This window comes from Corvus cornix, chromosome 5 (genome assembly GCF_000738735.6).
Source record: "Corvus cornix cornix isolate S_Up_H32 chromosome 5, ASM73873v5, whole genome shotgun sequence".
NCBI lineage: Eukaryota > Metazoa > Chordata > Aves > Passeriformes > Corvidae > Corvus > Corvus cornix.
The window spans coordinates 54,537,557-54,552,488 of NC_046335.1; the positions used below are offsets into that span (position 1 = coordinate 54,537,557).

Consider the following 14,932-nt stretch of genomic DNA (forward strand, 5'->3'; position numbering starts at 1 on the left):
ACAGTTCTTTTGGGTACATTTCTTCCTCAGATATGTTTAAGAACAGATAAAATAATATAAAGCATCCTCACAGTGCTTGCTACCCATAAGAACAATTTTATTGACAAATAAAATAGGGAAATAGGCTGGGGACAGAGAAATTGCTGCTTTCTCTCTCTGCACAAACCATTTCTGGGAACAGCTCAGAGTTCTGCATCTTTGTCACAGCTTTGTTACATCTGGTGAGAGAGATTTTCACAAGGACATAGACAATATAATACAGGACAGGTAAAGGATAAATTAAAAGGGACACTAAGGATAAATTAAAAGGGACATTTAATGACCAAACCAGCAAGACACGAGGCTTGCAAGTTGTGCATCACTGGCACTCAGATGATTCACCCCATTTCTCAAGCTTTCAAAAACAAGGGATTGTTTTAATGGAGAATTCTGACCGTGACTGTTTTGGGAGGTGAGCCTGGGGTGGGAGTTCCACCAGGAAAGCTGAGGTGGGAACAACCTCTGAGTTGTGAGGCAGTGACCAAGAGAGCAGCACCTCTGTTTGTGTACAGAGACAGGAAACTGGGAGGCTCCAGCAAGAATTTACTCCTAAAAAAATGTTTTCAAACAGACACATAAACGAACACGGTATGAATCCGGTGTGGACTAACTCCAAGAACCACAATTTCTCCCAAGGAGCTCTGACCGACTGTGCTGCTTCCCTCTACCGACCTCCAGTGTTGGTGCCGAGGCAGAACACAGGGATCAACGGAAAATCAGCACGAAATCACAGATTCTTGGATTAGTAAAGGGAAATAACCCTTTGCGGAGTTAAGCAGGGTGAAAAAAACAATTAAATTTCAAGTCAGAGAATTCTATGCAATTCTGTGATGAAAACAAGTTGTTTATAGCCTCCCTGGCTACCACGCTTGGTTTCCCAATACAGAATCTCATCTGATCTTCTTCTGGAGAGGCTGAAGGGATAAAGAACAGGTACAAAATGACCAACAAGAGGGAAAAATATTCCCCCTCCAGTCTATAATAGAGAGTTTGGGCAATAAAGGGGGATATTAGGGGGTGCATTACAGAGAGGAATGTGAAATAGCTACAACATCAATGACACCATCAATTTAGTGACTGCAGTGGGAGCTTCCTTCAGGGTCACAAATTCACAGAGGTGAGAAGTATCCATCTTCTTTCTGGCACAGCTTGGGGCCAAGCCAGATTGAAACAGTGAAGACCTGGAGAAAACACCAAAGTGGACTTGGCAGGAGAGGAAAAAATGCCCAATTGAGTAATGAAAATGTAAAAGACAGGAAGACAGTGATTCAGTGGTTTCTCTGCTCTATTCTAGACCGTGATGTTTTCTGGTGCTTCTCAACAACTGCTTTTTTTGTTGTTGTTGTTTAATGTGACTCCTGATGGATTCCAAGCAATCCACATCCAGGCTGGAATGATGAGGTGGCTGCAGGCTGGAGAAGACCAACGTGAAGTTTCAGTTCAGCCATGTCACAGGCGTTCCCTCTCGTCCCTACCAGTGCCAGTCGCTGTCTGTGGAGCGCCAGAGCTGGAATTTGGTGTGGTGGGGGTTCTTTCTTTTAAAAATTACTTTTTCAATTACTGGTAATTTGCTCTGTGCCCCCCTCCCTGCTATTCCTGTGGCTGGGGACATCTTCCTGGGGGCTGGGACAAGAGGCAGCCCCCGGGCACAGCTGGGGCCTCTCACTGCTCCGCAGCCGGAGGCTCCTCCTCAGCCTCTGGCTTCTCTGGCTGCAATTCCGGCGGGATGAGGCACTGCACCTCCTCGGAGCTGATGGCCACTTTGTCAGGCTGCAGCCAGCGTTTCAGGTGCTCCAGCGTGCTGGGGACAGAAAGGGACACCATGAGACCACAGAGTGACAGAGCTGCACAGGGACACACAAGAGAAGCAAGAGGAAAAGCCTCCACAGGCATTTCCTGCCCCTCCGCAGGTATTCCCGTTCCCACAGGTGAGGTCTGGCGTGGGATGGATCCTTGGACCAGAGGGACAAGCAGAATCTGTCATTCTACAAAGCCATTCCCTGCAGGTGGGCCTTTTAAACTGTGGTTAGAACACGTTTTATGCTCTGATTTCTCTCAGTGAAAAGGACCTGCACAGGACCCCTTTCAGCCTTTACACACCTGAGGTTCTCCTCTGTCTCTGTAGCCAAAGAACTGCAACTCAATCAGAGAGAGGGCAGGGTTAGATGGGATATTGGGAAGAAATCCTTCCCATGGAGGGTGCTGGGGCCCCAGCACAGGTTGCCCAGAGAAGCTGCGGCTGTCCCATCCCTGGAAATGTTCAAGGCCAGGCTGGATGGGGCTTGGAGCAACCTGGGATAGTGGAAGGTGTCCCTACCCAGGGCAGGGGGGTGGGACTGGATGGGCCTTAAGGTCCCTTCCAACCCAAACCAGTCTATGATTGCATGAATTTCCAGCTTTCTGGGCTGGAAGTAAAAAACCTCTTGTTCAAACAAACCCCAGCTGCCCTTCTGTGATGAAGACCAGGAAATATGGGGGGGGGGGGGGGGGGAAGGGAATAAAACCAAAACAGGAAGAACATCTCACAATGTGTGAGCATTAGTAGCACTGGAAGGTTAAAGAACCTACATAACCCTGACAGTCTAACATCTTAATTCAGTGCACTTAGAAGTTAAGGCTTGTTTAATTACACTGGTGGGTGAGACTCAAAACTTCACCACCATTCAGGAGTGACCTCTAACTTCATAGTCAAGTTCTAGGGACTGAAATTCTTTCATGGACAACATACTCATCCTTTAAAAACAGTAGAAAGAGCACATAAAAGCTTGGTTTTAAATATAAATCACAGTGAAGTTAACTGGGGACCAAAGACACCATCTGAAACCTCACTATAAACAGGGATTACTTTTCATAGTTCTGGCTTAAGTAGATTTTCTTCAACGGAGAGAAATAATCTTCTTGTCAGCCAGAAGCAATCATGGAAAATGTCAGCTGAGAAATGCGGAATTTGGAGAGCGTTCCGTGTGATCGGGCATGGGAGATTGCTTAGGAAAAGGGCTCCCATCTTACTTCTGACATCATCTGTGTGAGGGCAATGGGGGAGAGAGCAGAAGCACTGTAAGAGAGGCAGGGAAGGGAAATCTCATCCCAGGACTGGCACCAACCCCAAATCCCAATATGAGACAGACTGAACATTCCCTCCTCTGTTCCATTCCTTTCCTACCCCACGTGTGAGGAGGGAAATCACTGAGTAGGTCCCAGCTGCTCCCATGCAGTCTGAGGGGAGCACTAGAAGCTCAAACCCTACATGCTCTGTGTTCCCTCTAGCACAACCCCAACAGACATTCCCAAAATGTTGCAGGAATCCTGGGGCAGCCTCTCCAAGCTGCAGGGAGATGGTATTTCTGTGTAATGTCCTGACAAAACCTTTCTCTAGTTTTTAAGAGCTAAGTGGTGACCCCTTCCCACTGACTTGCTCGTTACCTCTCGTCAGCATCGTGGCCCTCAACGTAACATTCAGCCTCAAACTTCTCCTGCAGGAACCTGTCCCAGCATTCCTTCTTGGCCTGGGACAGCGTGCGCAGCATGTCCTTGGAGGTCACCTCCTGGGACAGGCCTTTGATCCTCATCAGTCTTCTCTCTGTGAGGAGAACAGGGGGTTTTGTTATCTTTGTTATGGGTTTTTTCTGGAAGGAGAGAAGAGAAGGATCTGGACTTCTGTATCAAAAAGTAAATTAAATTAACTTTTCAAGACTAATGTCTATTTTAAAAGTAATTTCCCCCCTGTATTTCAAGCCTGCGTGGCTCTCTTTCTTATATATACACAACATGATATTTTTCAGGTGATGCTTCTGAAGGAAATAAGGTTTGTGCAACCAGCCAACTCTGCCCATTTGGGGTTTTAATAACTTTCACACTTAATGCTCAGTTTCCATGAAATCACACAGGAGGGCACAGATCTCACAGGCACTGAGTTCCCACAATTTCCATGCAAACTGGAATATAAATCACTCTCAGTGCACTACTTGGTGCACTGTGAACCAGCAACGAAGGCAAGATGAAAGTTCTGGTAGATATAAAAGCTTAGAAAAACACTTCTGCTACCTGTTCTGTTGCTGTGTGCAGCTTCCCACTTATTGTGGAGGGTAAAAACCAATTTTTTTCAGCTTTTACTTGATAAAAAGTTCCTTTCTGTGGCAGTGCTGAAGAAGCTCTGACGGAGCTTCACACTTCCAGTGCTGCACTTGAAGAAAATGAGTCAGATTCTGTGTTTAAGTAGTTAGGAGACTTTTTGACCACAGCACTGACACCACATAAACAGAGCTGTCAGCAGGCACCTCAGCAGCGGGAGACACTCACCCAGGGATGCCAAGTACACCTCTGAGTCGTTCAGGGGTGCCCAGGGCTTCAGGGTGGGCTGGGAAGAGCCGCCCGATCCGCTGCCCTCGGCGTAGGAATCCATGAAGGAGTCTGTGAAAGCATCGCCGGCGTCCTTGTGCTCGGGATGTGGCAGACAGGAGCAGATCTCAGCCCAGAGGTCCTCGCTGGACCTGGTCACCACGGAGTCCACGCTCTCGATCATCCTCATCGTGGGATCCTGGGGTGAGGGGAATAAACGGTGAACACCGAGCAGTTCCGCCCGCCCAGGCCTCCGCCACCTCCCTCCCTCTGCCCAAGTCACGCCAGCGGGCATTCCAGGGAATTCTCATCCCACCAGGACGCCCGGCCGCCCTCCAGGGTGCGATGTCCCCGCGGCCGCCCGTGACGCGCAGGGGCCGCCCCGGTCCCGCACCCACCGCCCCGCGCTCCGGGCAGCCCCGGCAGCTCCGCCCGCGACTCTCCGGCCCCGGGCCCGCCCAATCACCGCCGTCACCGGCCCCGGGCCCGCCCAATCACCGCCGTCACCGGCCCCGGGCCCGCCCAATCACCGCCGTCACCGGCCCCGGGCCCGCCCAATCACCGCCGTCACCGGCCCGGGCCCGGCCAATCACCGCCGTCACCGGCCCGGCCCTGCCCAATCGCCGCCGTCACCGGCCCTGGGCCCGGCCAATCGCCGCCGTCACGGGGCCCGGGCCCGCCCAATCACCACCGTCACCGGCCCCGGGCCCGCCCAATCGCCGCCGTCACCGGCCCTGGGCCCGCCCAATCACCGCCGTCATCGGCCCGGGCCCGCCCAATCGCCGCCGTCACCGGCCCCGGGCCCGCCCAATCACCACCGTCACCGGCCCGGCCCTGCCCAATCACCGCCGTCACCGGCCCCGGGCCCGCCCAATCGCCGCCGTCACGGGGCCCGGGCCCTGCCCAATCACCACCGTCACCGGCCCCGGGCCCGCCCAATCGCCGCCGTCACCGGCCCGGGCCCGGCCAATCACCGCCGTCACCGGCCCGGGCCCGCCCAATCACCGCCGTCACCGGCCCGGGCCCGCCCAATCGCCGCCGTCACCGGCCCCAGGCCCGGCCAATCATCGCGCGCCGTTGGCGGAGCGAGCGCGCCCATTGGTCCGCAGGTGGGGGGCGCTGAGGCCGCCGCGCCGCCATGTTGGCCCAGGGCGGAAGTTGTGGTGGGCGGCGCAGGCGAGTGCGGTGTGACATCCTTGGGCCTCTGTCACGTTTCCCATGGTTTAGTGAGGGCGGGATGTGTTTCAGCGGGACACGGGGAGCTCTGGCGTGGCTCTGAACCCGTCTCTCCGCAGGCCGCTGCCGTGTCCGTGGGATGAGCCAGCTGCCGCCCGGCGCCGTGCTGGCACTCATGGGGCTGCTCTTCGCCAGGACCATGGCCTGGACATCCAGCGGGAAAACGCACGCGGAGCTGGTCAACAACCTCTACAGTGAGTCCCGGCAGCATCCGCTGGAATGTCAGTGTACGGATATTTAATGTCTGTGTATGGATATTTAGTCTCACGCCGTGTGACACTGCTCACTCTGAAGGGCTGGGGTTAATATTCCTTAATTTTGGCATTTGCCCCAGCCTGAACTCGTTCTATTTATAGTTGGAAACAAGGTGTTATGCCAGAAGGGGCAGGAAAGCCTTTCCACACCTTCGTTCCCTGCCTCTGGAAGTGTGTGACGCCTTTTAAAGTGCTGCAGCTCGGTGTTCTGAGCACGGGGGTGCAGCCGAGTGTCCCGGACGTCCATGCTGTGCCTCCAGCACTGCCCGGGGGCTGGAATGGTCCCCGGTGCTCCTGGACAGCGGGCTGGAACACACGTAAAAGTAGCCGTAAAATTCCCGCAGAAAGGTGTGAAGGGATGTGGGATGTCTCTGCAGTCATGGCCCATGAGTTCACTCCTGAAACCTGAACCGGAGTCTCCGCTTCCCGGCGTGAAACGCGACTCCCTTTCACTCCCGTTACACTCAGCAGTGTCAGAAGTGTTGTGGATGCAGGTGGTCACGCCCTGGAGATGGGCTGGTGGCTGGGCCCCTAGCGGGAATGGGAAAGGATATCCTTCCGTCAGTGTTGTGTTTGCTGTGTCTCTCAGATCCTTCATTAATTCCCCCAGATCCACAAACTCCCTGAAGTGTGCATCCCCTTTCAAATCTCTTCTTGCTGGAGTGCTGAGGATTTCAGTCCTGCCTGTCTCTCTTTTCCTTCTTTCCCAGAAAAAGGGATCATTAAGTCCCAGCGAGTCTTCGATGTGCTGTTGGCTACGGACAGAGGTCACTACATCAAGTATTTCCCATACATGGATTCTCCTCAATCCATTGGTGAGTCACTTTTGGCAAAGCATCTGCTGTCAGCAGGGCACAAGGTGCCTTGGCAGGTGCTCCATGGTCTACTTGTGGAATTCCTATCCCTGGAAGTGTCCAAGCCCAGGCTGGATGGGCCTTGAAGCAACCTGGTTTAAGGGAAGGTGTCCCCACCCATGGCAGGGGCTGGGACTACATGAGCTTTAAGGTCCCTTCCAACCCAAATCATCCTGGGATTCTGTGAGAGGAGAAAAGTGTTTTCCTATTTTTAGGGGAAAGTGGGAGAGAATTAGGAACTGTTCCCACTGGGAATTTTATTCCTTATGAAATAACTTGTGCCACCCGTTTCCTTTTAGGCTACAAGGCTACAATCAGCGCCCCGCACATGGTAAGGTGAAAACTCCTCACTTTCAACAGAAATGGAGGGAATTGTTTATTTCTCTTTTGATATTTAATTTTTCTTTAAGTAGAAAAGTGAAATATCCCACGGACATGATTATCCTGCTTGTTTCTGTAGGGATTTTTCTTTTTAAGAGGAGTTTCCCCTATAATCTTTCAGTTGCTTTAAAAGTGTGCTTAGACGGGAATTCCATGTTGTCCCTTTTTTTTTGCATGAGACCTTTTTTCCTTCTGTTTCACATCTAATTACTGAGCCTCTGCCTAAATGATGTTCTGCAAAAGATCTTCCAGGTCTGACACTTAAGTTTTGCTCTGGAAGTGTCAGGCACAAGGCCAGGTGTGCTGTGATTAAATCAGAGAACAAGGGAAAGTGTTGGGAGAGGAGACTAACCCAGGATGTTTCTCACCTCCTTGTCCTGGCTGTCCCTGCAGCACGCCCACGCGCTGGAGCTGCTCAAGGATCAGCTGGTGGAAGGTGCCAAGGCGCTGGATGTGGGATCTGGGAGCGGATACCTCACCGCATGCTTCGCCAGGATGGTGAGCTCACGGCACTCTATTCCCAGCCCAGAAAGCACATCCCTTCATTAGCTGATATAACTGGGACTACTCAGCCTTAAAACCAAGGAAGGGGCACAGTGCTTGCACCTTCTCTTCAGAACCTCTGCTCTGGAGTTTCTTCCTGGAAATACCCCAATTCCCACTAAAACCTGCCCTGTCAAACATGTCTCTTCCATACAGGAGGCATCAGGTGTTTGACTGATGTTCTTTCCAGATTGGCCCGACAGGAAAAGCTGTGGGTGTGGAGCACATCAAGGAGCTGGTGCATGAATCCATCCGGAACGTCCAAGAGGATGATCCGACGCTGCTCAGCTCCGGCCGTGTGAAGCTTGTGGGTGAGCTCCCTGCAGTGCCGGGGTTTCTCCCTTGGCTCTGCTCCTCGAAGTCCTTCCAGTTTGTGTTGATGCTCCGAGTTGTTATGACAACCAAGGTCTTTCCTGCACGTTTTCCCTCTGTAGTTGGAGACGGCAGGCAGGGATACCCTGAGGAAGCTCCTTACGATGCCATCCATGTGGGAGCGGCCGCAGCCACCGTCCCCAAGGAGGTAAGAGTGGCCGTGCTGGGTGTCCCTAGAGAAAATGCGGGAACCACTGGAAGCCTATTTCCTGTCATGACCTTCACAGTGTGGCTTATTCCCGTTGTGTGTGTGGGGTTTCTTTGCCTCTGCTGACCGGGATTTCTCCGTGCTGCAGCTGCTGAAGGAGCTGAAGCCGGGCGGGCGGCTGATCGTGCCCGTGGGGCCCGAGGGAGCGAACCAGGTGCTGATGCAGTACGACAAGACCAGCGATGGGCACATCATCGAGACCCAGCTCATGGGCGTCATCTACGTCCCTCTCACAGACAAGGAAAAGCAGTGGCCTCGGTAAAATCTGCTCTTCCCTGAGGAACACTCCTTCCTCTCCCTCTGAGCTTGCCCTCCTTGGCTTTGCTGACCGAGTCCTGGATCCCTGGCAGATGCTGTTTGTGGAAAAAAGAGGAGAGAACAGCTTGGCAAAGCAGGGGGTGTTTTCTGTTGGATAGGGCCTGCAGACTTCTATTTTCTCTTTCTCTGGAGCCTGTGTGTGTTTTTAAATTCCACATGATGCTGGCACAGAACTGAGGGAGTAGTAACTGTTGGTTTTCCTTTGCCTCAGGGATGACCTCTGACACATGGATGGATATCTCTAAAGGCACCTCTGAAAGCTCATGAGTGAGACTTAGGCCTGTAGATGGTCAGTATGGTTTTGCTTTTTAATGGAAATTTCGTCAATGGATAAAGGGAAGTTCTGCTTCAGAGGAGCTCATTCCGGAGGGATGGAGAACAGGGGCAGGACCAGGGGAGTCTCTTGGAGGCTGTGGCAGCTTCCAGAGAGCAGATCCAGACAACTCCAGCTATCCTCTCTGATAAACTCTAGGTAACATCAGTTCACAGAGAATTCTGAAAGCAGACAGGAATACTTAAAGCTTCACTAAAACCACTTTAATATCAACTACTCTGCTTAATGCTTGGCAAAAATAAGTCACAATTAGTGTCTCGGAGCAGCAGTGTACCCTGATTTGTCAATGGTTTTAAATATGGGAGCGTGTTCTCTTCCTGCCTGCACCGACTAATTTAATAATGGGCAGCAACACTGGATTTTGAGGTTATGAAAAATGCTTGTTTCTTGGAGTTGTTTTTTTCCTGTTTGGCGTTTTGAAAAATGCGCATTTCTTTTCCCTCTTTGGGGCTATGAAAAACGCGCTTTACTTGGTTTTTCTGATTGGGGTTACAAAAAAATGCTCACGTTTTGGCTTTTCCCTGACGTGTCCCTCCCGCAGGCGGTGGCTGAGGAGGCTCACGAGGGGCAGGCGGGCTGCGGTGATGCTCGAGGGTCATTTGTGGAGCAGTTCTGAGGGGGGGAGCTGCTCGGAGGTAAATAAATAAAGGCATTCTCGCTCCTCCATCGCCTCCCTCTTGCTCCCGCGCCCTCACGACACGGCGCCGGGGGAGGCGGGCGCGGGGCGGGGACGCCGGGGGCGTGGCCTGGCGGGGCCGGGCTCGCTGATTGGCCGCGCTGCCCGGCGCAGCGCCGTGCGTCACGGCGTGCGGCGCGCGGTGTGGCCGGGGTCCGGCCGCCGCTGCGGTCCCGCGGGGACATGGCCGAGCCGGGACCCGGCCCCAGCCGAGCCCGGGAGGAGGAGCCGGGCCCCGCCGGCAAGGAGGAGGAGGCGCCGGCCCCCAAGAAACGGCGGCTGGCGGGCGGCGAGCGTTACGTGCCGCCGCCTCGGAAGCTGAACACCGGCGTGAGCTTCGGCGCCGAGCACTTCGCCGAGACCTCGTACTACTTCGAGGGCGGCCTGCGCAAGGTGCGCCCCTACTACTTCGACTTCCGCACCTACTGCAAAGGGCGCTGGGTGGGCCGCAGCCTCCTGCACGTCTTCGGCACCGAATTCCGAGCGCAGCCCCTCGCCTATTACCGCGCCGCCGCCCGCGCCGGCCGCCTGCGCCTCAACGAGGAGCCCGTGCGCGACCTGGACATCGTGCTCAAGGTGGGCGGACCCCGGGGTGGGCGCTCCGGTGGGGATCGTGGTGTGGTGGCGAAGCCCGGAGTGCCCCGAGCCGTCAGCACCACCCCGTGAGCTCCGTGGTCACATAACACAGGGTCAAGGGCTGGACTTGATAATTCTGATGGGTTCCTTCCAACTCGACATATTCTGCGAACCCTGTGGAGAGACTGAAGGGGAAATCGGGGTTCCCGGGGAATCCCTGCCCCACTGGATTCGGGAATGTGTGGATCCTACAGCCCCACACATGGCCCACGGCTTCCTGTTTGGACCCTGGGAATGGGAATGTGCTACGGCCAGGTTACCGGATTTGCACGGTGACACACACACAGTTATTGTAGATCCAGGGTTCCTGGAGAAAGAGCCTTTAATTCTTCTCCCACAGTGTCAAGTCCCCGTTGTTTGTGGCCGAGTGGGTGGCTGCACAAGCTAGACTCAGGCTAATTGTCCGTATCCCTTGCAGAACAACGACTTCCTCAGGAACACGGTGCATCGGCACGAGCCGCCGGTCACTGCGCAGCCCATCCGCATTCTGGCAGAGGATGAGGAGGTGGTGGTGGTGGACAAACCCTCGTCCCTGCCTGTCCACCCCTGCGGCAGGTTCCGGCACAACACGGTCATCTTCATCCTGGGCAAGGAGCACGGCCTGCGGGAGCTGCACACCCTGCACCGCCTGGACCGCATGACCTCGGGCGTGCTCATGTTCGCCAAGACCGCGGCCGTGTCCAAGCGCATCGACGAGCAGGTCCGGCAGAGGCAGGTGAGGGCTTGGAGCCGCTGCTGCTATGCTCTCCTGGAGCAGGTGTGCTCCAAAGTCAGCCAGATTTGGGCTCTAGGTGAGCTCAAGTTCCCCAGACGGCTCATGGTTGTGTTGCTGTTCTTATCTGTTGGTGCTTCTCGTCCTTCATAGGCTAAAGGCAGAGTAAAAATTGAGTTTGGTAATACTCGATTGGAAGGGAGCTCCTAAGATTTTTAATTGAATTCGGTAATACTAGATTGATAATATTAGATTGAAAACCCTAAAAATTTAACTGCTTTTGCTGATACCAGATTGGAAGGGATCTTCTAAAAATTTAGTTCAATGTGGTAGTTTAATTTAATTTGGTTATATTGGACTGAAAGGGATCTCCTACAAATTTAATTGGATTTGGTAATATTAAATTGAAAAGGGTCTCCTAAAACTTTAATTGATTTTGGTAATTTTAGGTTGAAAGGGGTCTCCTAAAAATTTAAATTATTTTGGTGATACTGGGTTGGAGGGGATCTTCTTCCCCAAGGGATTGTCCCAAGGGACTGTGCAAACTTACTGGGATCATGCAAACCAGTGGGAGAGCAGATTTATTTTTGAGTTGACACATTGAATGGATCAATTGTCCAATACTTCTGCAATTTTAAAATTCCCATTTTTCCAGAGTCTCTTGATCCAAACAAAACTTTTTCCAGGATTGGCTTCAGGGCTGTAAACCAAAGGCTGCAGAGAGATGGCTCCTGAATTTAATACAAGGAAAATAGGCCAGGCCTTTCTGTTCTTGATTTCCCAATTAGCTGGGGAAAATGTGAGGGGAAATTTGGCTTTAAGTAGCTGATTTAGTTTTTTTCCCTTTTCTGTTGTAATAAAATGCCACCATCGGATGTATTTTATTGAGGGGAGAGGGAGGAGGAGCAAGGCTGGAGCTTGGGTGTGTTTTCGACTGTGTTTCCTGAGCCTTTCTCTTGTGTCTCCTGGCAGCTGGAGAAGGAATATGTCTGCCGAGTGGTGGGGGAGTTCCCAGAACACGAGGTGGTCTGCGAAGAGCCCATCCTGGTGGTTTCCTACAAGGTCGGTGTTTGTCGTGTGGATCCCAAGGGGAAGCCCTGCCAAACCCTCTTCCAGAGGCTCAGCTACAACGGCAGCACCAGCGTGGTGAGGTGTCTGCCACGCACGGGCCGCACGCACCAGATCCGCGTCCACCTGCAGTTCCTGGGGCACCCCATTGTCAACGATCCCATCTACAACATGGAGGCGTGGGGCCCGGACAGGGGCAAGGGCGGGAAGATCGGGAAGACGGATGAGGAGCTCCTGAAGGCACTGGTGGAGGAGCATCGTTCCAAACAGAGCCTGGACGTCTTGGGTATTGGGGAGGAGGACTTGAACTCCAGTGGTGAAAGTAAAGACTCTGGGAATTCAGGTGACTGCACAAAGTCTGCAGAGGCTGATCCTATAAATGGGAATTCTTGCCCTGGTGAGGACGAAAAGAATCCCAAGAGGTTTGTGAAGGATCCCGAGAGGAATGATGTAGCAGCTTGTCCGCTGAACTTTGATATCAACCTGGAAATGCTTGATAAAGACAAAGAACTCGGTTTGTGTGGGAATCAGGATGGACAAACAGGGGAGAAGGGTTGGGAAGAGAAGGACCCTTTGTGTGTGGAGTGCAGGACGAGCAGGCGGGACCCTTCTCCCAAGGAGCTGGTGATGTTCCTGCACGCCCTGCGCTACAAGGGAGCGGACTTTGAGTACTGCTCCAGCATGCCCGAGTGGGCCACGGAGGACTGGGAGGAATGAGCAGGATACCCAGCACCTGTGGATGCTGCTGGCCGGGAGAGCAGCATGCAAAGACCAAAGATTGACTTTTCATTGTGGTTGAGGTGAACAAAGTGTGCCTTGAGCTGGGGTGGGAGGGATCAGTGGGGCTAGAGAACTATCCCAGCTTCCCACAGGTGCTGCGAAAGATGAGCAGGGAAACGAGGCTAAAACAGGAGTTTTATGTTGCCCATCAGTGAACTGACGCTTGAAGGCAACAAGGACCGAACTCTGCTCGGCATGGGCAGCTTTGCCTTCACCTCAAAGGACTCAGGATCAGTTATCCACATGGATAATGAAGTGCATGCACTAAAAGTCAAAAATTGATTTTTCTTCCAGCCTGCTGTGTTCCTGTGTCTTACAGTAAGAGCTCCTGGATGTCATGTCATAAAAAACCCTATTTTTACAGTATTTTATTGTCAGATTGATTTCAAAATTCCGAGATTATCCCTGAGAACGCTGCGAGGTAAAACCAGAACACTGTAATCTGTTTTGTGCCTGCTGTTTGTCAGCAAGATCCATTTGCCTTTGAAATTACCAATATTCATTCAAATAATTACTTAAGTTAGTAGTTCTGGGTGCAGATACTGGGCAGTTTTGGAGGTGCTAGTCCCCAGATTTTGTCTTGAAGAGATTTTTTAATATCACTTCAATGTGACAATCATCTTTCAAAAAAACCAAAAGCTGTTTTATGAAGCAGAAGACTTTTTAAAAAATAATTTTATATCAGTATATTTCCAGAATGGTAAGTGTGACCATAGTTCTTATTTTCACCAGCATTTACACAGTCAATTCTTGGCTTCTGGGAGGGTTTTTATATCAATTTTGGAGATCTCAGGTTGGCCAGCCCACAGGAATTAGTACCTTCCTTCTAAAATCACTTGATGATGTCACCAGGGTCAGGACATGGCTACCAAACCACAATAAACCAGTGTTTGCTTCCAGTAGCTCAGAGGAGCCCAGTGATGTCTTTCTGTGCTGGGTCATCCAGCTGATGTTGAATATTTCCATAAAAATTCACTCCAATTTGAGCTTTGCTCTTCTACATCCTGCCAAACGTTTCATGATTCTAATTTAATTCCAGATATTTAGAAAGATGATGCTAAAAATCAGCGTTATACCATTTTTTGCTGCATTGGAATACACCTTTCATGGAAATAAATGGAACCTGGGGACCTTCAGTGGATAAAAAAAGGGTGGCTGGAGCTGTTACTGGATTTGGATGCAGGGGAAAGGGGGTAGATTTAGGGGTGGCAGTTAGATTAGACTTTGAGGTGTCCGAGGTTATGTTGGGAGGTTTTTTGGTAAGAAATTTCTGTTACAAAAAAAGCCTCTGGCAGTGATTTTCCTGACTGAGATTGGGCTAGAGGGCCTGATGAGGAACTGGAGCTCAGCACTGCTTTTTCCCCTTTTCCTGGAATAGTGGCTGCAGTTGGCAACTTCTAATTTCCTGGTTAAGAAACTCCTGGGCTTCTGTTTCCAAAATTCTTTGAACACTGAAAATTTAGGGTTTATTTCACAAGGATCCTACCTCTAATTGCATTTTAATTAATTTTATTTTATTTAAAGTCAAAATAGTGTCTGATGTTTTATTAGCTGGAAAAACATTGCTCTTGGAGGTTCCCTGTGATAAATTCCCATCTGAGGCTGGGTCAGGTAAATACTGGGTCCTTGTTGTAGGCGTAAAGCTTTCCATACAATGTGTAGGTCCTGGAAGAATTCCTTTCTTTAGTATGCCTTTACTTGGATACGCCTTGGCAGTGCTGGGTTGGGGTTTGGACTTGATCTTGAAGGTCTTTTCCATCCTAGATGATTCTATAATTCTGTCTTTATCAGGAGAACGTGTATCTCACTGTGCTAAAGCACTTTTCCATACAAATAAACCCTCCTGGCAAACTTCCCCATGGCTCGGCCTCTCCCTGTGCAGGACTGACTGGAATTAGCCCCTAAACACTCACGTTCCACACAGTAACACTTGTCCAGTTGTGTTTTAACTGGCCCATTGGGATTGGGAGCCTTTTGTGAGGCTGCAGCATTGTGATCTGGCCACTTTCTGCCCAGGATGTGGTATTATCTAATTTCCAGAAGGATTTAAGTGTACTTAAAACCATGGCAGCGTGTGCAAGAGGGGCTCAGAGCTGTCACAGCAGAGGTGTGAGATGTCCCTTCCCCTGGAAGCTCTGTGTTTCATAACTTCTACTTCCAGGCCTCTAATTCCAGACTTTTTT

General features: G+C 51.6%; 3 protein-coding genes across 5 annotated transcripts; 2 read left to right on the forward strand and 1 right to left on the reverse strand.

Moving 5' to 3' along the window:
- Positions 1 to 70: 70 nt before the first annotated feature.
- On the reverse strand, positions 71 to 4,854 carry CCDC32 (coiled-coil domain containing 32). Of its 3 annotated transcripts, none has more exons than XM_039553145.1 (4): positions 4,776 to 4,854; positions 4,339 to 4,576; positions 3,463 to 3,619; positions 71 to 1,840 (listed from the first exon to the last, which is right to left on the reverse strand). In XM_039553145.1, exons 2-4 carry the CDS (start codon positions 4,565 to 4,567, stop codon positions 1,702 to 1,704), a joined length of 525 nt encoding a protein of 174 aa, XP_039409079.1. In that variant the 5' UTR covers positions 4,568 to 4,576; positions 4,776 to 4,854; the 3' UTR covers positions 71 to 1,701. The 3 variants fall into 3 exon arrangements, with proteins under 3 accessions (XP_039409079.1, XP_039409080.1, XP_010403648.1); XM_039553146.1 differs by having other exon boundaries at positions 4,772 to 4,829; XM_010405346.4 differs by having other exon boundaries at positions 4,694 to 4,792.
- A 636-nt stretch (positions 4,855 to 5,490) lies between these two features.
- Positions 5,491 to 9,541, forward strand: LOC104692986 (protein-L-isoaspartate(D-aspartate) O-methyltransferase-like). Its single transcript, XM_039553207.1, has 9 exons — positions 5,491 to 5,553; positions 5,673 to 5,807; positions 6,578 to 6,682; positions 7,021 to 7,052; positions 7,496 to 7,600; positions 7,836 to 7,956; positions 8,080 to 8,165; positions 8,314 to 8,483; positions 8,755 to 9,541. The coding sequence occupies exons 2-9, from the start codon at positions 5,693 to 5,695 to the stop codon at positions 8,765 to 8,767; spliced, it is 747 nt and encodes a 248-aa protein (XP_039409141.1). The 5' UTR covers positions 5,491 to 5,553; positions 5,673 to 5,692; the 3' UTR covers positions 8,768 to 9,541.
- RPUSD2 (RNA pseudouridine synthase domain containing 2) lies at positions 9,462 to 14,604 on the forward strand. The gene is made up of 4 exons (XM_039552946.1): positions 9,462 to 9,512; positions 9,668 to 10,129; positions 10,608 to 10,904; positions 11,874 to 14,604. The coding sequence occupies exons 1-4, from the start codon at positions 9,462 to 9,464 to the stop codon at positions 12,684 to 12,686; spliced, it is 1,623 nt and encodes a 540-aa protein (XP_039408880.1). The 3' UTR covers positions 12,687 to 14,604.
- Positions 14,605 to 14,932: the final 328 nt, after the last annotated feature.